Source organism: Carassius carassius, chromosome 31 (genome assembly GCF_963082965.1).
Source record: "Carassius carassius chromosome 31, fCarCar2.1, whole genome shotgun sequence".
Lineage (NCBI taxonomy): Eukaryota > Metazoa > Chordata > Actinopteri > Cypriniformes > Cyprinidae > Carassius > Carassius carassius.
Window position 1 is genome coordinate 3927581 of NC_081785.1, and position 22141 is coordinate 3949721.

General features: G+C 35.7%; 1 protein-coding gene and 23 non-coding genes across 24 annotated transcripts in view; 1 reads left to right on the forward strand and 23 right to left on the reverse strand.

Moving 5' to 3' along the window:
• Window positions 1-22141, forward strand: part of LOC132111361 (kinesin-like protein KIF26B) — a 149187-nt gene that overhangs the window by 109519 nt on the left and 17527 nt on the right. Inside the window, exon 6 of the mRNA XM_059518583.1 lies at window positions 21102-21314. Coding sequence (XP_059374566.1) covers window positions 21102-21314 — 213 coding nt within the window. The remainder of the gene's footprint in view (window positions 1-21101; window positions 21315-22141) is intronic.
• Window positions 378-460, reverse strand: trnal-uaa (transfer RNA leucine (anticodon UAA)). Its single transcript has one exon. It is a non-coding gene; the product is annotated as a tRNA-Leu (tRNA).
• On the reverse strand, window positions 788-870 carry trnal-uaa (transfer RNA leucine (anticodon UAA)). Its single transcript has one exon. It is a non-coding gene; the product is annotated as a tRNA-Leu (tRNA).
• On the reverse strand, window positions 992-1074 carry trnal-uaa (transfer RNA leucine (anticodon UAA)). Its single transcript has one exon. It is a non-coding gene; the product is annotated as a tRNA-Leu (tRNA).
• Window positions 1211-1293, reverse strand: trnal-uaa (transfer RNA leucine (anticodon UAA)). Its single transcript has one exon. It is a non-coding gene; the product is annotated as a tRNA-Leu (tRNA).
• trnal-uaa (transfer RNA leucine (anticodon UAA)) lies at window positions 1638-1720 on the reverse strand. Its single transcript has one exon. It is a non-coding gene; the product is annotated as a tRNA-Leu (tRNA).
• On the reverse strand, window positions 2061-2143 carry trnal-uaa (transfer RNA leucine (anticodon UAA)). The gene has a single exon. It is a non-coding gene; the product is annotated as a tRNA-Leu (tRNA).
• trnal-uaa (transfer RNA leucine (anticodon UAA)) lies at window positions 2280-2362 on the reverse strand. Its single transcript has one exon. It is a non-coding gene; the product is annotated as a tRNA-Leu (tRNA).
• On the reverse strand, window positions 2499-2581 carry trnal-uaa (transfer RNA leucine (anticodon UAA)). Its single transcript has one exon. It is a non-coding gene; the product is annotated as a tRNA-Leu (tRNA).
• Window positions 3778-3860, reverse strand: trnal-uaa (transfer RNA leucine (anticodon UAA)). Its single transcript has one exon. It is a non-coding gene; the product is annotated as a tRNA-Leu (tRNA).
• Window positions 3997-4079, reverse strand: trnal-uaa (transfer RNA leucine (anticodon UAA)). The gene has a single exon. It is a non-coding gene; the product is annotated as a tRNA-Leu (tRNA).
• On the reverse strand, window positions 5035-5117 carry trnal-uaa (transfer RNA leucine (anticodon UAA)). The gene has a single exon. It is a non-coding gene; the product is annotated as a tRNA-Leu (tRNA).
• trnal-uaa (transfer RNA leucine (anticodon UAA)) lies at window positions 5450-5532 on the reverse strand. Its single transcript has one exon. It is a non-coding gene; the product is annotated as a tRNA-Leu (tRNA).
• trnal-uaa (transfer RNA leucine (anticodon UAA)) lies at window positions 5669-5751 on the reverse strand. The gene has a single exon. It is a non-coding gene; the product is annotated as a tRNA-Leu (tRNA).
• Window positions 5888-5970, reverse strand: trnal-uaa (transfer RNA leucine (anticodon UAA)). Its single transcript has one exon. It is a non-coding gene; the product is annotated as a tRNA-Leu (tRNA).
• Window positions 6698-6780, reverse strand: trnal-uaa (transfer RNA leucine (anticodon UAA)). Its single transcript has one exon. It is a non-coding gene; the product is annotated as a tRNA-Leu (tRNA).
• trnal-uaa (transfer RNA leucine (anticodon UAA)) lies at window positions 7113-7195 on the reverse strand. The gene has a single exon. It is a non-coding gene; the product is annotated as a tRNA-Leu (tRNA).
• On the reverse strand, window positions 7538-7620 carry trnal-uaa (transfer RNA leucine (anticodon UAA)). The gene has a single exon. It is a non-coding gene; the product is annotated as a tRNA-Leu (tRNA).
• trnal-uaa (transfer RNA leucine (anticodon UAA)) lies at window positions 7953-8035 on the reverse strand. The gene has a single exon. It is a non-coding gene; the product is annotated as a tRNA-Leu (tRNA).
• Window positions 8391-8473, reverse strand: trnal-uaa (transfer RNA leucine (anticodon UAA)). Its single transcript has one exon. It is a non-coding gene; the product is annotated as a tRNA-Leu (tRNA).
• On the reverse strand, window positions 9836-9918 carry trnal-uaa (transfer RNA leucine (anticodon UAA)). The gene has a single exon. It is a non-coding gene; the product is annotated as a tRNA-Leu (tRNA).
• On the reverse strand, window positions 10251-10325 carry trnal-uaa (transfer RNA leucine (anticodon UAA)). The gene has a single exon. It is a non-coding gene; the product is annotated as a tRNA-Leu (tRNA).
• Window positions 10872-10954, reverse strand: trnal-uaa (transfer RNA leucine (anticodon UAA)). Its single transcript has one exon. It is a non-coding gene; the product is annotated as a tRNA-Leu (tRNA).
• Window positions 11705-11786, reverse strand: trnaf-aaa (transfer RNA phenylalanine (anticodon AAA)). Its single transcript has one exon. It is a non-coding gene; the product is annotated as a tRNA-Phe (tRNA).

The following is a 22141-nucleotide window of genomic DNA, read 5'->3' on the forward strand; positions in this document are numbered from 1 at the left end:
TTAACCTCTCGGCCACCCTGGTTACTGGTTTGAAGTAAAGCAACCTTTTATTTAAAATGGCATTTAAGTATTAAGCAATTTGTTTGTAACAGAAACTCATACTGTACAGCCAAATATACAACCAAATTATTGTTTATTTTTAAAATTCTCATTGGTCTACCAGAAGTAGGGTTCGAACCCACGAGGACATTTGTCCATTGGCTCTTAAGTCCAAGGCCTTCACCACTCTGCCACCTTGGTAATTGTTTTGAAATAAAGCAACCTTTTTTTTAAACTGCCATTTAAGTATTAAGCAATTTGTTTGTAACAGAAACTCATACTGTACAGCCAAATATTCAAGCAAATTATTGTTTTCTTTTTTTAAATTCTCATTTGTCTACCAGGAGTGGGGTTCGAACCCACGAGGACATTTGTCCATTGGATCTTAAGTCCAACGCCTTCACCACTCGGCCACCCTGGTTACTTTTTTGACATAAAGCAACCTTTTTTTTAACTGGTATTTAAGTATTAAGCAATTTGTTTGTAACAGAAACTCATACTGTACAGCTGAATTATCATTTTCTTTTTAAGTTTATCAGTGGTCTACCAGGAATGGGGTTCGAATCGACAAAGGACATTTGTCCATTTGATCTTAAGTTCAACATCTTAACCTCTTGGCCATCCTGGTTACTCTTTCAAAACAAAACAACCTTTTTTTATTGGTACTGAAGAACTTAGTAATTTTTAGTAACACAACTATATACTGTACAGCCAAATTATTGTTTTCTTTTTAAAATTCCAATTTGTCTACCAGGAGTGGGGTTCGAACCCACGAGGACATTTGTCCATTGGATCTTAAGTCCAACACCTTAACCTCTCGGCCATCCTGGTTTCTCTTTTGAAATAAAACAACCTTTTTTTCATTGGTACTGAAGAACTTAGTAATTTTTAGTAACACAACTTTATACTGTACAGCCAAATTACTGTATTCCATTTAAAATTCACATTGGTCTACCAGGAGTAGGGTTCGAACCCACGAGGACATTTGTCCATTGGCTCTTAAGTCCAACGCCTTCACCACTCTGCCACCCTGGTAACTGTTTTGAAATAAAGCAACCTTTTTTTTAAACTGGCATTTAAGTATTAAGCAATTTGTTTGTAAAAGAAACTCATACTGTACAGCCAAATATACAAGCAAATTATTTTTTTCTTTTTAAAATTCTCATTTGTCTACCAGGAGTGGGGTTCGAACCCACGAAGACATTTGTCCATTGGATCTTAAGTCCAACGCCTTAACATCTCGGCCATCCTGGTTTCTCTTTTTAAATAAAGCAACCTTTTTTTTAAACTGGTACTTTAGTATTAAGCAATTTTTTTGTAACAGAAACTCATACTGTACAGCTGATAATATCATTTTCATTTTAAGTTTATCAGTGGTCTACCAGGAATGGGGTTCGAACCGACGATGACATTTGTCCATTGGCTCTTAAGTCCAATGCCTTCACCACTCGGCCACCCTGGTTACTGTTTTAAAATAAAGCAACCTTTTTTTTAAACTGGCATGTAAGTATTAAGCAATTTGTTTGTAAAAGAAACTCATACCGTACAGCCAAATATACAACCAAATTATTGTTTTCATTTTAAAATTCTCATTTGTCTACCAGGAATGGGGTTCGAACCCACGAGGACATTTGTCCATTGGATCTTAAGTCCAACGCCTTAACCTCTCGGCCATCCTTGTTTCTCTTTTGAAATAAAACAACCTTTTTTTCATTGGTACTGAAGAACTTAGTAATTTTTAGTAACACAACTTTATACTGTACAGCCAAATTACTGTATTCCATTTAAAATTCAGATTGGTCTACCAGGAGTAGGGTTCGAACCCACGAGGACATTTGTCCATTGGCTCTTAAGTCCAACGCCTTCACCACTCTGCCATACTGGTAACTGTTTTGAAATAAAGCAACCTTTTTTTTAAACTGGCATTTAAGTATTAAGCAATTTGTTTGTAACAGAAACTCATATTGTACAGCCAAATATACAACCAAATTATTGTTTTCTTTTTATAATTCTCATTTGTCTACCAGGAGTGGGGTTCGAACCCACGAGGACATTTGTCCATTGGCTCTTAAGTGCAACGCCTTCACCACTCGGCCACCCTGGTTACTTTTTTGACATAAAGCAACCTTTTTTTTAAACTGGCATTTAAGTACTAAGCAATTTGTTTGTAACAGAAACTCATATTGTACAGCCAAATATACAACCAAATTATTGTTTTCTTTTTAAAATTCTCATTTGTCTACCAGGAGAGGGGTTCGAACCCACGAGGACATTTTTCCATTGGATCTTAATTCCAACGCCTTCACCACTCGGCCACCCTGGTGACTGTTTTGAAACAAAGCAACCTTTTTTTTAAACTGGCATTTAATTATTAAGCAATTTGTTTGTAACAGAAACTCATACTGTACAGCCAAATATACAACCAAATTATAGTTTTCTTTTTATAATTCTCGTTTGTCTACCAGGAGTGGGGTTCGAACCCACGAGGACATTTGTCCATTGGATCTTAAGTCCAACGCCTTCACCACTCGGCCACCCTGGTTACTGTTTTGAAACAAAGCAACCTTTTTTTTAAACTGGCATTTAAGTATTAAGCAATTTGTTTGTAACAGAAACTCATACTGTACAGCCAAATATACAACCAAATCATTGTTTTCTTTTTAAAATTCACATTGGTCTACCTGGAGTAGAGTTCGAACCCACGAGGACATTTGTCCATTGGCTCTTAAGTCCAAGGCCTTCACCACTCTGCCACCCTGGTAATTGTTTTGAAATAAAGCAACCTTTTTTTTTAACTGCCATTTAAGTATTAAGCAATTTGTTTGTAACAGAAACTCATACTGTACAGCTGAATTATCATTTTCTTTTTAAGTTTATCAGTGGTCTACCAGGAATGGGGTTCGAACCGACGATGACATTTGTCCATTGGCTCTTAAGTCCAATGCCTTCACCACTCTGCCACCCTGGTTACTGTTTTGAAACAAAGCAACCTTTTTTTTAAACTGGCATTTAAGTATTAAGCAATTTGTTTGTAACAGAAACTCATACTGTACAGCCAAATATACAACCAAATCATTGTTTTCTTTTTAAAATTCACATTGGTCTACCTGGAGTAGAGTTCGAACCCACGAGGACATTTGTCCATTGGCTCTTAAGTCCAAGGCCTTCACCACTCTGCCACCCTGGTAATTGTTTTGAAATAAAGCAACCTTTTTTTTTAACTGCCATTTAAGTATTAAGCAATTTGTTTGTAACAGAAACTCATACTGTACAGCTGAATTATCATTTTCTTTTTAAGTTTATCAGTGGTCTACCAGGAATGGGGTTCGAACCGACGATGACATTTGTCCATTGGCTCTTAAGTCCAATGCCTTCACCACTCGGCCCCCCTGGTTACTGTTTTGAAATAAAGCAACCTTTTTTTTAAACTGGCATTTAAGTATTAAGCAATTTGTTTGTAACAGAAACTCATACCGTACAGCCAAATATACAAGCAAATTATTGTTTTCTTTTTAAAATTCTCGTTTGTCTACCAGGAGTGGGGTTTGAACCTACGAGGACATTTGTCCATTGGATCTTAAGTTTAACACCTTAATCACTCGGCCATCTTGGTTACTCTTTTGATAGTAAACTACTTTTTTTTTTTAAACTGGTACTTAAGAACTAAGTAATTTTTAGTAACACAACTTTATACAGTACAGCCAAATTACTGTATTCCATTTAAAATTCTCATTTGTCTACCAGGAGTGGGGTTCGAACCCACGAGGACATTTGTCCATTGGCTCTTAAGTCCAACGCCTTCACCACTCGGCCACCCTGGTTACTTTTTTGACATAAAGCAACCTTTTTTTTAAACTGGCATTTAAGTACTAAGCAATTTGTTTGTAACAGAAACTCATATTGTACAGCCAAATATACAACCAAATTATTGTTTTCTTTTTAAAATTCTCATTTGTCTACCAGGAGTGGGGTTCGAACCCACGAGGACATTTGTCCATTGGATCTTAAGTCCAACGCCTTCACCACTCGGCCACCCTGGTTACTGTTTTGAAACAAAGCAACCTTTTTTTTAAACTGGCATTTAAGTATTAAGCAATTTGTTTGTAACAGAAACTCATACTGTACAGCCAAATATACAACCAAATTATTGTTTTCTTTTTAAAATTCTCATTTGTCTACCAGGCGTTGGGTTCGAACCCACGAGGACATTTGTCCATTGGATCTTAAGTCCAACACCTTAATCTCTCGGCCATCCTGGTTACTCTTTCGATAGTAAACTACTTTTTTTTTAAACTGGTACTTAGAATTAAGTAATTTTTAGTAACACAACTTTATATGGTACAGCCAAATTACTGTATTCCATTTAAAATTCACATTGGCCCACCAGGAGTGGGGTTCGAACCCACAAGGACATTTGTCCATTTGATCTTAAGTCCAACATCTTAACCTCTTGGCCATCCTGGTTACTCTTTCAAAGCAAAACAACCTTTTTTTTTATTGGTACTGAAGAACTTAGTAATTTTTAGTAAAACAACTATATACTGTACAGCCAAATTATTTTTTTCCTTTTAAAAGTCTCATTTGTCTACCAGGAGTGGGGTTCGAACCTACGAGGACATTTGTCCATTGGATCTTAAGTCTAACACCTTAATCACTCGGCCATCCTGGTTACTCTTTTGATAGCAAACTACTTTTTTTTTAAACTGGTACTTAAGAACTAAGTAATTTTTAGTAACACAACTTTATACAGTACAGCCAAATTACTGTATTCCATTTAAAATTCACATTGGCCTACCAGGAGTGGGGTTCGACCCCACAAGGACATTTGTCCATTTGATCTTAAGTTCAACATCTTAACCTCTTGGCCATCCTGGTTACTCTTTCAAAGCAAAACAACCTTTTTTTATTGGTACTAAAGAACTTAGTAATTTTTAGTAACACAACTATATACTGTACAGCCAAATTATTGTTTTCCTTTTAAAATTCCAATTTGTCTACCAGGAGTGGGGTTCGAACCCACGAGGAGATTTGTCCATTGGATTTTAAGTCCAACACCTTAACCTCTCGGCCATCCTAGTTTCTCTTTTGAAATAAAACAACCTTTTTTTCATTGGTACTGAAGAACTTAGTAATTTTTAGTAACACAACTTTATACTGTACAGCCAAATTACTATATTCAATTTAAAATTCACATTGGTCTACCAGGAGTAGGGTTCGAACCCACGAGGACATTGGCTCTTAAGTCCAACGCCTTCACCACTCTGCCACCCTGGTAACTGTTTTGAAATAAAGCAACCTTTTTTTTAAACTGGCATTTAAGTATTAAGCAATTTGTTTGTAACAGAAACTCATATTGTACAGCAAAATATACAACCAAATTATTGTTTTCTTTTTATAATTCTCATTTGTCTACCAGGAGTGGGGTTCGAACCCACGAGGACATTTGTCCATTGGCTCTTAAGTCCAACGCCTTCACCACTCGGCCACCCTGGTTACTTTTTTGACATAAAGCAACCTTTTTTTTAAACTGGCATTTAAGTACTAAGCAATTTGTTTGTAACAGAAACTCATATTGTACAGCCAAATATACAACCAAATTATTGTTTTCTTTTTAAAATTCTCATTTGTCTACCAGGAGTGGGGTTCGAACCCACGAGGACATTTGTCCATTGGATCTTAAGTCCAACGCCTTCACCACTCGGCCACCCTGGTTACTGTTTTGAAACAAAGCAACCTTTTTTTTAAACTGGCATTTAAGTATTAAGCAATTTGTTTGTAACAGAAACTCATACTGTACAGCCAAATATACAACCAAATTATTGTTTTCTTTTTAAAATTCTCATTTGTCTACCAGGAGTTGGGTTCGAACCCACGAGGACATTTGTCCATTGGATCTTAAGTCCAACACCTTAATCTCTCGGCCATCCTGGTTACTCTTTCGATAGTAAACTACTTTTTTTTTAAACTGGTACTTAGAATTAAGTAATTTTTAGTAACACAACTTTATATGGTACAGCCAAATTACTGTATTCCATTTAAAATTCACATTGGCCCACCAGGAGTGGGGTTCGAACCCACAAGGACATTTGTCCATTTGATCTTAAGTCCAACATCTTAACCTCTTGGCCATCCTGGTTACTCTTTCAAAGCAAAACAACCTTTTTTTTTATTGGTACTGAAGAACTTAGTAATTTTTAGTAAAACAACTATATACTGTACAGCCAAATTATTTTTTTCCTTTTAAAATCTCATTTGTCTACCAGGAGTGGGGTTCGAACCTACGAGGACATTTGTCCATTGGATCTTAAGTCTAACACCTTAATCACTCGGCCATCCTGGTTACTCTTTTGATAGCAAACTACTTTTTTTTTAAACTGGTACTTAAGAACTAAGTAATTTTTAGTAACACAACTTTATACAGTACAGCCAAATTACTGTATTCCATTTAAAATTCACATTGGCCTACCAGGAGTGGGGTTCGACCCCACAAGGACATTTGTCCATTTGATCTTAAGTTCAACATCTTAACCTCTTGGCCATCCTGGTTACTCTTTCAAAGCAAAACAACCTTTTTTTATTGGTACTAAAGAACTTTTAGTAACACAACTATATACTGTACAGCCAAATTATTGTTTTCCTTTTAAAATTCCAATTTGTCTACCAGGAGTGGGGTTCGAACCCACGAGGAGATTTGTCCATTGGATCTTAAGTCCAACACCTTAACCTCTCGGCCATCCTGGTTTCTCTTTTGAAATAAAACAACCTTTTTTTCATTGGTACTGAAGAACTTAGTAATTTTTAGTAACACAACTTTATACTGTACAGCCAAATTACTATATTCCATTTAAAATTCACATTGGTCTACCAGGAGTAGGGTTCGAACCCACGAGGACATTGGCTCTTAAGTCCAACGCCTTCACCACTCTGCCACCCTGGTAACTGTTTTGAAATAAAGCAACCTTTTTTTTAAACTGGCATTTAAGTATTAAGCAATTTGTTTGTAACAGAAACTCATATTGTACAGCCAAATATACAACCAAATTATTGTTTTCTTTTTATAATTCTCATTTGTCTACCAGGAGTGGGGTTCGAATCCACGAAGACATTTGTCCATTGGAGCTTAAGTCCAACGCCTTAACCTCTCGGCCATCCTGGTTTCTCTCTTTAAATAAAGCAACCTTTTTTTTAACTGGTACTTAAGTATTAAGCAATTTTTTTGTAACAGAAACTCATACTGTACAGCTGAATTATCATTTTCATTTTAAGTTTATCAGTGGTCTACCAGGAATGGGGTTTGAACCGACGATGACATTTGTCCATTGGCTCTTAAGTCCAATGCCTTCACCACTCGGCCACCCTGCTTACTGTTTTAAAATAAAGCAACCTTTTTTATAAACTGGCATTTAAGTATTAAGCAATTTGTTTGTAAAAGAAACTCATACTGTACAGCCAAATATACAACCAAATTATTGTTTTCTTTTTAAAATTCTCATTTGTCTACCAGGAGTGGGGTTCGAACCCACGAGGACATTTGTCCATTGGATCTTAAGTCCAACGCCTTAACCTCTCGGCCATCCTGGTTTCTCTCTTGAAATAAAACAACCTTTTTTTCATTGGTACTGAAGAACTTAGTAATTTTTAGTAACACAACTTTATACTTTACAGCCAAATTACTGTATTCCATTTAAAATTCACATTGGTCTACCAGGAGTAGGGTTCGAACCCACGAGGACATTGGCTCTTAAGTCCAACGCCTTCACCACTCTGCCACCCTGGTAACTGTTTTGAAATAAAGCAACCTTTTTTTTAAACTGGCATTTAAGTATTAAGCAATTTGTTTGTAACAGAAACTCATATTGTACAGCCAAATATACAACCAAATTATTGTTTTCTTTTTATAACTCTCATTTGTCTACCAGGAGTGGGGTTCGAACCCACGAGGACATTTGTCCATTGGCTCTTAAGTCCAACGCCTTCACCACTCGGCCACCCTGGTTACTTTTTTGACATAAAGCAACCTTTTTTTTAAACTGGCATTTAAGTACTAAGCAATTTGTTTGTAACAGAAACTCATATTGTACAGCCAAATATACAACCAAATTATTGTTTTCTTTTTAAAATTCTCATTTGTCTACCAGGAGTGGGGTTTGAACTAACGAGGACATTTGTCCATTGGATCTTAAGTCGAACGCCTTCACCACTCGGCCACCCTGATTACTGTTTTGAAACAAAGCAACCTTTTTTTTAAACTGGCATTTAAGTATTAAGCATTTTGTTTGTAACAGAAACTCATACTGTACAGCCAAATATACAACCAAATTATTGTTTTCTTTTTAAAATTCTCATTTGTCTACCAGGAGTTGGGTTCGAACCCACGAGGACATTTGTCCATTGGATCTTAAGTCCAACACCTTAATCTCTCGGCCATCCTGGTTAATCTTTCGATAGTAAACTACTTTTTTTTTTTAACTGGTACTTAAGAATTAAGTAATTTTTAGTAACACAACTTTATACTGTACAGCCAAATTATTGTTTTCCTTTTAAAATTCCAATTTGTCTACCAGGAGTCGGGTTCGAACCCACGAGGACATTTGTCCATTGGATCTTAAGTCCAACGCCTTAACCTCTCGGCCAACCTAGTTTCTCTATTGAAAAAAAAAAATTTTTTTAATTGGTACTGAAGAACTTAGTAATTTATAGTAACACAACTATTTACTTTACAGCCAAATTATTGTTTTCCTTCTGAAATTCTCATTTGTCTACCAGGAGTGGGGCTCGAACTGACTATGACATCTGTCCATTGGCTCTTAAGTCCAACACCTTCAACACTCTGCCACCCTGGTTACTTTTTTGACATAAAGCAACCTTTTTTTTAACTGGTATTTAAGTATTAAGCAATTTGTTTGTAACAGAAACTCATACTGTACAACTGAATTATCATTTTAAGTTTATCAGTGGTCTACCAGGAATGGGGTTCGAACCGACAATGACATTTGTCCATTGGCTCTTAAGTCCAATGCCTTCACCACTCGGCCACCCTGGTTACTGTTTTGAAGTTAAGCAACCTTTTTTTTAAACTGGCATTTAAGTATTAAGCAATTTGTTTGTAACAGAAACTCATACTGTACAGCCAAATATACAACCAAATTATTGTTTTCTTTTTAAAATTCTCATTTGTCTACCAGGCGTTGGGTTCGAACCCACGAGGACATTTGTCCATTGGATCTTAAGTCCAACACCTTAATCTCTCGGCCATCCTGGTTACTCTTTCGATAGTAAACTACTTTTTTTTTTAAACTGGTACTTAAGAATTAAGTCATTTTTAATAACACAACTTTATATGGTACAGCCAAATTACTGTATTCCATTTAAAATTCATATTGGCCTACCAGGAGTGGGGTTTGAACCCACAAGGACATTTGTCCATTTGATCTTAAGTCCAACATCTTAACCTTTTGGCCATCCTGGTTACTATTTCAAAGCAAAACAACCTTTTTTTATTGGTACTGAAGAACTTAGTAATTTTTAGTAACACAACTATATACTGTACAGCCAAATTATTGTTTTCCTTTTAAAATTCTCATTTGTCTACCAGGAGTGGGGTTCGAACCTACGAGGACATTTGTCCATTGGATCTTAAGTCTAACACCTTAATCACTCGGCCATCCTGGTTACTCTTTTGATAGCAAACTACTTTTTTTTTTAAACTGGTACTTAAGAACTAAGTAATGTTTAGTAACACAACTTTATGCAGTACAGCCAAATTACTGTATTCCATTTAAAATTCACATTGGCCTACCAGGAGTGGGGTTCGAACCCACAAGGACATTTGTCCATTGGATCTTAAGTCCAACGCCTTAACCTCTCGGCCATCCTGGTTTCTTTTTTGAAATAAAACAACCTTTTTTTCATTGGTACTGAAGAACTTAGTAATTTTTAGTAACACAACTTTATACTGTACAGCCAAATTACTATATTCCATTTAAAATTCACATTGGTCTACCAGGAGTAGGGTTCGAACCCACGAGGACATTGGCTCTTAAGTCCAACGCCTTCACCACTCTGCCACCCTGGTAACTGTTTTGAAATAAAGCAACCTTTTTTTTAAACTGGCATTTAAGTATTAAGCAATTTGTTTGTAACAGAAACTCATATTGTACAGCCAAATATACAACCAAATTATTGTTTTCTTTTTATAATTCTCATTTGTCTACCAGGAGTGGGGTTCGAACCCACTTGTCCATTGGAGCTTAAGTCCAACGCCTTAACCTCTCGGCCATCCTGGTTTCGCTCTTTAAATAAAGCAACCTTTTTTTTAACTGGTACTTAAGTATTAAGCAATTTTTTTGTAACAGAAACTCATACTGTACAGCTGAATTATCATTTTCATTTTAAGTTTATCAGTGGTCTACCAGGAATGGGGTTCGAACCGACGATGACATTTGTCCATTGGCTCTTAAGTCCAATGCCTTCACCACTCTGCCACCCTGCTTACTGTTTTAAAATAAAGCAACCTTTTTTATAAACTGGCATTTAAGTATTAAGCAATTTGTTTGTAAAAGAAACTCATACTGTACAGCCAAATATACAACCAAATTATTGTTTTCTTTTTAAAATTTCAATTTGTCTAACAGGAGTGGGGTTCGAACCTACGAGGACATTTGTCCATTGGACCTTAAGTCCAACACCTTAACCTCTCGGCCATCCTGTTTTCTCTTTTGAAATAAAACAACCTTTTTTTCATTGGTACTGAAGAACTTAGTAATTTATAGTAACACAACTATTTACGCTACAGCCAAATTATTGTTTTCCTTTTGAAATTCTCATTGGTCTACCAGGAGTGGGGTTCGAACCCACAAGGACATTTGTCCATTGGATCTTATGTCCAACACCTTTACCACTCTGCTACCCTGGTTACTGCTTTGACACAAAGCAACCTTTTTTTTTAACTGGTGCTTAAGAACTAAGCAATTTGTTTGTAACAGAAACTCATACTGTACAGCCAAATATACAACCAAATTATTGTTTCCTTTTTAAAATGCTCATTTGTCTACCAGAAGTGGGGTTCGAACCCACAAGGACATTTGTCCATTTGATCTTAAGTTCAACGTCTTAACCTCTCGGCCATCCTAATTATTCTTTTGACATTAAACAACTTTTTTTTTTTAAAACTGGTACTTAAGGACTAAGTAATTTTTTGCAACACAACTTTATACTGTACAGCCAAATTACTGTATTCCATTTAATGTTCACATTGGCCTACCAGGAGTGGGGTTCGAAGCCACGAGGACATTTGTCCATTGGACCTTAAGTCCAACGCCTTAAACTCTTGGCCATCCTGTTTACTCTTTTGAAATAAAACCTTTTTTTTTATTGGTACTTAAGAACCAAGTAATTTTTAGTAACACAACTTTATACTGTACTGCCAAATTAATGTATTCCATTTAAAATTCACATTGGTCTACCAGTAATGATGTTCAAATCCACGAGTACATTTTTCCATTGGATCTTAAGTCCAACGCCTTAACCTCTCTGCCATCCTAGTTAACCTTTGAAATAAAACAACCTTTTTTTTATTGGTACTTAAGAACTAAGTAATTTTTTGTAACACAACTTTATACTGTACAGCCAAATTACTGTATTCCATTTAAAATTCTCATTGGTCTATCAGGAGTGGGGTTCGAACCCACAGGGACATTTTCCATTGGATCTTTAGTCCAATGCTTTTACCACTCTGCCACCCTGGTTACAGTTTGGATGTAAAGCAAGATTTTAAGAATTAAGCAATTTGTTTGTAACAGAAACTCACACTGTACAGCCAAATTATTGTACAGCCAATTAAGTGAACTCACACTGTACAGCTAATGGACAAATGTCCTCTTGTGTTCTATGTCCTATTGGAGACGCGAACCGTGTAAAACGATTCAGTTCGATTTGGTGAACTGGTTCAAAAAGATCCGGTTACATCGAATGATAGTTCGCGAACCGGATATGACAAACTGCTTTGTTTTGAACTCTCAAACAACAGACACGGAAGAGAAGACAATGCTGAATAAAGTCATAGTTTTTGCTATTTTTAGACCAAAATGTATTTCCGATGCTTCAAAATATTCTAACTGACCCTCTGATGTCACATGGACTACTTTGATGATGTTTTTCTTACCTCTCTGGACATGGACAGTATGCCGTACACACAGTTTCAATGGAGGGACTGAGAGCTCTCGGACTAAATCTAAAATATCTTAAATTCTGTTCCGAAGATAAATGGTGGTCTTACTGGTTTGGAATGACATGAGGGTGAGTTATTAATGACATAATTTTCATTTTTGGGTGAACCAACCCTTTAAGTTCAATATTCCATCCATTGTACTGAAGCATTCGTAAGTGTATTAAACTATTTAAAAACAAGTCTTCATGTGTTTCTACAGCCACTGTGCAGGTTTCTCTTTTTGAGGTTTGGTTAGCAGTGACTGAAACGCAGCTTTAACACAACTGTCAGTCTGCATGGAGAGGATCTTGTGACTCCAGGAGCTTCAAACACCTGTCTGCTGTTCAGCAGTGGCTGTTTTACAGCTGGTATTACAGTACAGTTCATTTGTTTGACAGAAACTTTCCTTAATAAATCTTTATCTGACCAAGATCTTCTGTGCTCATAAAAAAATTAACACAAATCTTTTGACGGTTCAATAATCTCTATTTGCTTTTCACAAAATATTGTTTGTTTTGATGCCTTTTGTAAGATATTGCATTGTTTTATACTTTTCATCTTCAGAAAGATCTTTCTTCCTCACCATATTTCATGAGAACTGTGACTTGCTTAATAATGTGGAACAACCTCTTTAAGTAGGGTTTCCATTTACCTAAGAAGACCTGGCAAACTATTGACCAAACCAGTCTGAGATTGATACCAGTTACCTGAAATGATGTGAAAAACAACACAAACAAGAATCTGACTCTTTATTTTACCGAAATCCTATTAATATGTCACTTATATCACATAATAATTTGGAACACAGTCTCTCTCTTTCTCACCCATGCACACTCACTCACGCACACACCCATGGCACACACACACACACACACACACACACACACACAAATTATGTATTTAATTTTTTTTTTTTTTGTAATTTGTCATGTTCTTTTCTCAGATTGAGCTCCCTGACAATCTGACAGAAAAGTCTTGTTGTGACTCAGAAATGGGTTGAATACATGCGGTTCATGTACAGTATGTCTTCTTTAGTCTGTTGACTCTTTGGGTTTTTTACTGGCACATGTCACTTACACATTTTGCACTTACTGCGGAGTGTTGAGACTGTTTACATATTTGTGCCCATATGTACATTTTATGTACTGGTTTTATTTTTATTTCTAAAATTGTATGATGTTTTTGTTGAGTTATTATTACAAAATACTTTTTCTGAACTTTTTTTAAATAACACCAATTACTAAAAAAGACTAAAACTAACACTAAAACTAAGCATTTTCAAAAACTAAAAACTAAACTAGCAAACCCACTTTAAAAACTAATTAAAACTAAACTGAATTTGAAAACAAAAAGTCAAAACGAAAATAAACACTAAAAAGAAGAATAGAAAATCCTCTGAATAAAAAATAAAAAAATGATAGAGTTTCGAGAGAAGAAGTTAAAGAGCAATACAAAACAAGTAATGTACCAGATATATTGTCATTATGAATTTGTGGGTACAGATTCAAAAACCGAAGGTACGGTTTACAAAATCTGAGTGCACGGATTGGAAATTGTGGGTACGGTTTATTTAACTGAGGGAACAGTTTAAGAATTCGCAGGTATGGTTTATAAACTGAGGGGATAGATTGTAAAATCGTCAGTACTGACTTTTTATTTTTTCTACAGGTGAGTTCTCGGGCTCTGTAGTACAGCCAAATTAATGTATTCTGTTTAAAACCCACAATGAACTACGAGGATTGAGGTTTGAATCCACAAAGATATTTGTCCATTCAATCTTAAATCCAACCCCTTAACCACTCAGCCATCCTGGTTTTTTATTAGCACAAAATAGCCTTTTTTTCTGGTACTGAAGAACTATACTAACAAGTTTTTTCTGGTACTGAAGAACTAGTTTTGAGAAACTAATTTGTTTGTGACACAACCACATACTGTACAACCAAATTAAAATTTACCATTTTAAACAGAATACAGAAAGTGATCGGCTTTGAGACAGAGATGAAAAACACAGACATATCATCCGTATTTGCACTGAATAGAACTAATAAAAAATAAATTAAAAAACGCAGTTCAACCCACAAAGACATTTGTCTATGGGATCTTAAATCCAATACCTTAACCACTAAGCCACTAAGATGGTTGTGCCCATCTCATCCATACACTTCAGATCAGAAAACAATTCAGTTGAATCACTAGTAAACCAGCATCATTATACACTGCAAAAGCAATTTCAGTACCATCAACCAAACAAAGTGGAAAGTCTTCAGCACCCTGTCACTCTGTCTGTCTCTCTGTCCTGTCTTTACGACTGCATTCCTTTTCAAATTTACATGCTCAGTCAGCACACAATTCACATCACTGATTTCTGATGTCATTTTTTGTATTTTTTTTATTTAAAACCACCAGACTAAGCTCTCGTACAGACAAAATCTGTCAAACACATCCATTGGTAGGAGCAATGACAGCAGAGAAGCTCCACATGGTGAAAGCTGATCCTGGTCTTCAGTACATCGCAGGGAAACCAGCAGATCTGGAATTCCTCTCAGACATCAGAGGATACGGGATATTCGTTTGGACTCAGTCTGTAGCAATTCAGATCATGATATCTAGTGCTGGCACCTCCCAAAATGTCCATCCAAACAGAACCAGCTCATATGGCTGTGGGTTTGTCAAAAGCATCTTCTGTCAAATTTTTGAAAGTTGATTTTGAGAGACTCATAATTAACCACATGGCAGGTTGTTACCGAGAACTTTCAGTGAGACCATAAAAAGTAATCTTGCATTGGAACAGCTTGCGTTCATCTGTAAACAACACCCACATTTAGGCTGCATGTTGTGCGTTGTGCTGGCAAACTAAAATGAATCGTTCTTCAGTCAACCGGAACATAAGCAGGATTGTGGGCAATGCAAATTCTGGCATTTGCAGCTGAAAAATGTCACCTTTCTACAGGGATAAGGCTGTAACAGTGGCCTATGGATATAAGAGAATTGTGTGATAAGATATTGATGGGTGTAGCTGCTCTATACGGCTGCTTTTGTGGTGCCCAAAGAAAGAGATCGGCTTTGAGACAGAGATGAAAAACACAGATATATCATCCATATTTGCATTGAATATAACTAATTTAAAAAAATTAACTAAAAAATATATATATATTTGCGCTCTGGCAAATTTACATGTGACATTCTTCTCCCATGATGATGTGAATATAATTAGGAATTCATTGTGAATGTCTATGTGTGAATGATGTTGCCCTTTCATCTCTAGTCTTCCACAGTTCCACACCAATTCACTCAACAATCCTGATTTGCACCATCAGGGTTTTGACAGTGTATCTAGATTAAATACCAAGGGCATCTCCTTTATTTTGCTAATGATTAAGCAATTGATTTTCAAACACATCTGGATGCTAAATTTGTACATATTTGTACAGATCAATGCTGTCAAAGCAAGTCTATCTTTTCCTAAATCCTGTTAGGAAAACTAAGACCGGTTCCTCACTATCCAGAACATTTCTTGTGGTTTATAGGAATATTGTGAGTTTGACAGATGAATCAATCTTCTGGACAGTGCAGGCACTGACCTTGAAAAAATTATATACATTCAGTGGCTAATCAATTTTTAACAGTGCTTTCTAAAACTGAGGTGTTAAAGAAAAACACCTTAGAGGCATCACAGAGTGAGCAGAGCACATGTGAATTCAATAGTCTGAAATATTCATCCCAATATTCTTTTGATTATTTAACTGTGTAAAACGGAATATCAGTTTACACGGCAAGGGAACATGACACCAGCAAATTATTCATAACTTTATATTACATGTAAATGTATTTTTAATTAAACTTTGCAGACTCTGTCTGGAAGATAACAGATTAAACCTTGATAAAAAGTCCTGTTCTGCCCTAATTTATCTATTATAATGAACATATCAACTGCAGGCTTAATGATTCTGTAGAGTAATCCAAGAGGGGATCTTTCAGCCCACTATAAAATATGAGGCTTGCTTTCTCTGGATGGCTACAAGCACATAGATAAGTAGCTGGCTAAGATCTGTGCATCCCTGGTTCACACTTCAAATGCCATGATATAAATCAAATCAATTGTTGAAATGAAAAGCAGAAGCCATTCAGCAAATGGCATTTCAAGTGTGCAATATGCCATACAAGTGTGCAAATGCTTTCACCAGGAAGTGACCTCAAACTAACCAAGATTCATTCATTCATTCATTCATTTTATCAAAAAATCTGTTTATTTTATATGGGCATCACTGAAAACTGAAAATAAAGATAATTACGAGTCAACTGAATCAAAGCGAGTCAGATGTTGCATCAGTAACCTTGTTGAACCTCTAACTCGTCCTCTGAATGACTCACTGTTCGCTTTATATATTTTTGATTTCTTTAAAAGATCCGGCTCATATGGGTCAGTTGTTCTTAAGCTGACTAAAAACAAACCGATCATAAGTCATTTGTTTGTGAATTGGTCTACATCATAGACAGCACTGAATGTATTTGACTCACTAAAAAGAAATGAATCATTAGAGTCATTTGTTAATGAACCAGCCTATACTTGTCACGTTGTTTGTTTATGTGTGCAAGCCGCTGAAACAATTAAGTAGAAAATATATTTTTTGTCACTGTTTTGCGGTACACTGTATTTCTGTTAGTCTATATCAAATTCAAAACAAACCCATTTTGATGACTCAATATGAAATATTTTGCAGTGGTGATGAAGATTAAGCTACGGGGAAACAGTACAGGTAACACTGCAGTCTATGCTGGTTGTTAAAGCAAAAACAATATGCGCTAAAATCACCTTGGGATCATCTGATTGAAAGTAATAGCAAATATGGTTAACAAAAGTTTAGTCAGAAATAAGAAAAGCATTATTTCTTTGCATATTTCATCTGGTTATTTGTTACCTTAATATACAGTGACATCCATATGCTTTAAGTAACACTCAGGTTTCCAAATACATGGGGCAATTGTATCTTATTTAGGCAGTGGAACAAAAATGGGGTAATGTTCATAGGGGCCCCTCACAGAGCCAAACATGTTGCCGAAATCATTCTGTGAAAATCTTCTTTAATAAAAGGGTTAAATAATCAAAAGTGTAGTTGTTACAAATAATGTAATGAAACATTTTTATTTAGCATTTTAATAAACTCAGAAATGTATTTATTATAAACTGAGTAGATATCAACCACTTAACCTTTGACTTGACGTAATAGACAGTCACATGACCAAAATGAATAGAGGAAAGAAACGCTCTGGGGGCAAAACAGAAAAGACAAAGGGGAAAAGAAAAACAATGCATTAAAATGAGGACAGCAATGTTCAACTGAACTAACAGAGATTGGTACCTTACAGTATTTTTTTTGTTTGTTTGTTTGTTTTCATTGCAAGTTTGAAAAGTTTGTTTTCATTGAAATTTATCAAGACTTGAATTTAAAAAGTGATTTTTAAATGTTATAAAAAGTGAGTTTATAATGTCTAAAATATAAATCCAAAAGCAAAACATGAAAAGAACTGTATTACGGAGTGCAAATGGCAGATGAGACAATGAACAATCCTCTGCTTCCATCTACTGGTCATAGTGGGAATATCATGACATTTTCATCTTAATAGTGTTTGTTTTCCACCAGGTAGCACAAATCTGAAAAACAGGTCAAACTTAAAGAAAAATAAATCCCGCACACTATCCTCACTTGCAAATATATCAGATATAAATGTTTTCACATACAACGTTTGGGTCCAATAACCTTACTTGATGAAGGTCATTGGACCGGAATGTTGTGTGTGAATAAATACATTTTTGATATATAAAAATATTAATAATTTTGAGGAAATTTTTTTAAGATCCCTCCAAAAACTAAAAAGTGACCAATATTATATGTGTAAAAAAGAGGGTTTTATCGTCTTTTTATTAAATATTTATTAATTTTTGGCTGTGGTATTGAAAATAGGGAGAGGGTTCACACTTTTTTTTCATTCCTGATGAGTTTTGTATCCTTCCGTACACAAGCTAGTTATTTGGCTTTAGGTAACTGACTTATATGACAGATATGTTTCTGTGAGGGTTAGTGTTAGGGGCTATTATATGCAGGGGGCGCCCACATTGATCTTGCATACCCCTTCAGCAAATGTGCGGTTGTGCCCCTGTATTTAGGGATGGATCAAATTAGATTTTATAATGTAATGATAAGAAACGATAGCTATGTGGGCACCACTGAGTAAGTGTGTGGGCTTGGCTCTCGCTCCAGTGTTCTTAAAGACCAGTAATAACCCAGACGAAAGCATCTCCTTTAATTAGTCGTGCTGCTTTAGCCAAACTGCTCTCACCCACAAGAGCCGTGAGAGCTCATAGAGGGACCACCACCTCCTCCTCCATCCTGCTGCATATGCTGCCTAATGAGCCCCCATAATATGATCTTATCCCTTTTTCTGAAAATCAGAGGCTCAATGCAGGCAATGAGTTGCAATTACCAAACAGAAGAAATTCTATTTGTGGTAATGGGCTTAGAGATGCCGGATGTGACTAAACAAACCTGGGAGGATTGGTTATTGGGAACAGAAAAAGACATGCATCTTTGTAGTGCAGGGACTGTGGGTGTAGAAAGGGGTTTCATTAAATTCTGTCTGCCAGCACGTTATTAGATCTGAGCCGGTTTGAGGCCATTGGTGTTGGGACTTATCACAATGGCTCAGAGAGGAGCTTTACTGTAAAAGTAGACCGCATAGGCTTGTATAGATAGGTCGGACTGTATCTTCTGTAGATGCATTACTAGAAATGCTGCCACATGGATTAGGTTGATGTGGCAATGCATGAAATGACAGTATCATTACAGCGTCAAAGGTCAGGCATTCCTCTTTTCCCAGTCTACAAAAGAGCTGTCCTGATTTGTGTTCACATATTCAGCAGGTTAGTCCAGAAGTGTTGTGTGTGATGTGTCTTCAGCAATGCACCTCATGCATAATTCAGGTGGAACTGTAGGCAGGGTTCACTTTGTTATTAAATATCTCGCAGGATGAAATATTTAACACACCATAATGACATTCCTGGAAGTCTGTTCCCATGCAGGGAAGGCAAAAATGTATTTTTGCTTTTTCTTGTAGTTTTCTGCTTCTCACATCTTTCCTTTAAGAAGTCACACTAGAAATGTCATGTAAAGACATCTGGACTGTGATCAGATTTGCCAAAATACCAAAGATTGTAATCAAAAGTCAGAGATTTTAGTATGATTTTAGTATGCATTTCTCTTTAAAATTAATTCAATATATTTTTTTATTTCATTCTGTTATTGTATATAAAAATGCATTTATTATTTCTGCTAAGGAAATTTAAGAGTAACATCTGACAAGTTGATATTCAAATGAAATGTAATTCATTCTTGCATATTAAATTCTCTTGGAGGCTTCTGCTTTTATAAATCTCTTCTAAATTGTTTTAAAAAATATATATGAATAGGCTAAATATTAATTAAATTGTGTGTAATGCAAAATAATTCTACACATTATTTTGTGTATTATTATTATACATATACGTTTCTATACAAAATCAATTATACTTATCTATGGGGTTTCAGAAACAATATAAATTACAAAATAAATGCAAATCTAAATATTTAAATTTCATTGCGGAAATGAAAGAGCAATTGGTATAAACCATTTTCATCTATTGTTCTTAAAAAAAAATCATTTAATATATTAATCTTGGTGAAATCCACTTGAACTGTTATAGGATTCTCTCTCCTGTCCAGAGGCAATAAAAGGGAAATCTTCTATACGTATGATCTCAAAACACTTATTGATCTACAAATTAGAAAAAAAAAATATCTTGAGAAATTCTTTCATTATCTTTGTGCACCACTAAAACAATCATCTAAAGGTAAACCAATAGTCACAGTGCTTCAGAACAAATAGATGCCTGAATGACTCTGATACTCTAGAGAAGCAATTTTCCCGCTTTATCAAAATGTCTATCAGTGTAATGATGATGGTATTATAGTTGCTAATCCATATGGCGTTGAGATTGGATAAAGTAATTATGTCTGCTTCTTTGATTTTGGCTTTGCACTGAGAAGACATGCTGAACTGCTGTACTGTTCAAAATTGTTGTTTGAATGTGTACTTAACTTTATTTAAATTTAATCTTTAATGCTTTGATTTCAGTAATTACGTTTCACAGCATGACAGATGTTATAACACATATGGAAGTGTAAGATGATTTATAACATGATTTATATATTCATCCATAGATTTGATTTATCTAACATTTGGTGGATGTGAAGTCTGTTTGTAGAGACATATGAACTTTACGCAAAAGTTTTTGTAGACTGTGCACGCAAATTGGACTGAAAATCAATCTCTATTATTTAAAGAAAGTTCCTCAAATTAAACTTTAGCTGAAGTTACTTGGCGTGCCTTTTCCTTAATCTTTTTTTTTTCAGCATTATTGAGATTTAATGCTTGCCTGGTGTCTCCTTGTATTTGACTGTGAACTATTAAAGAGTTAGGAACAACTCAGCACACACAGTTCTGTCAAAAATGGTATAAATGGCATAAACATGTTAAAGTTTGGGGTGTTTATAGTTTCAAAAAGTTGTTCAAATCCACTTAAAAAGGCAAGGTGCTCTCATAGGAGAAGTGTTCAGAAAGGAGATGCAAACTTTCCACAATCTGTCAACCCTTGACAAAGCCATAAACCTACTTAAAAAGCTTGTTCTCTCCCAAGCAGAATGTTGTTTTGTTCACAAAAACATTGGTTGTGGTGTTACTCGCAGAGAGGTTGCTGCTGTGCAACGTGACACTTTGATATGCTGTATTACTGAGCAGATGTTATTGTATTTGTGTGCAGGTTAAAGTGATGGTACGCGTATGTCCTTCATCGCCCGTAAGCGCAGCAGAGTCCAGCTCATTCCTGAAGGTCGATTCTCGTAAGAAGCAGGTGACCATCATGGATCCAGATGTTAATTCTCAGCAGAATCAAATTCAGAAATGTGGCAGCTCCAACCAGGTTCCTCCAAAGATGTTTGCATTTGATGCAGCCTTCTCCCATGATGCCTCTCAGGTGAGAGAAAGTTAATACTTTTAAAGAGCAGGTCATATGGTCTTTTAAAGTGTCCTAATATGTCCTAACACATTCAATATTAGAATAATTTTTCAACGATGTCGAAACGATTTGTTCGAAGCAATTCTGAGCTTAAGGTCTATAAACCCCTCCCTTCAATAAGCTTACTCTGCTCTGATTGGTCAGCTGGCCAAGTCTGTTGTGATTGGTCTTTCCGTATACAATGCGTGTTGGAAACGAAACGCCTATTACAATAATTAATTTTTTGCTCCGGAGGGTTACTTATAAACAAAGATGCTATAAGTTTACAAAACTAGTATCGATATTACCTTATCAATTCAAGCCCGAGTCCTAGGATGATTTCTTAGTGGCAAGTTAAAACTTTGTATGTGGTAATTTACTTGATATTGCATTCTTATTTGAGGTGCACGTGAACTGTGATATGATACTGGGAACTGTGTTAGTATTACCCAGCTGAAAACACTGTGTCTTCTCGACATGATGTTTTTGTGGGCAGCTCAGAGTGTTCATATTTCGCAGGCAGGAGGGGATTATGTAAATTTGTTATCTTGTGACATATATATGTAACAGACAGAAGATTCAAAAATATGACTCGTTAAGGTGGCTCAGAGTCGATTCTTTCTTTTGAGAAACAATATCTTTATTTATCATGCACTTTTTGATTAACAACTTTGCAGACAGTTTACATTGAAGGTTAGCTACGTTACAAACTGCAAAAAAAAAAAAAAAAAAGGTATTTTTCGAAAGATCGCATGACCTGCTCTTTAAAGTTTGTGGTAACTATTAAGCATGCAGTCTGTAATTTC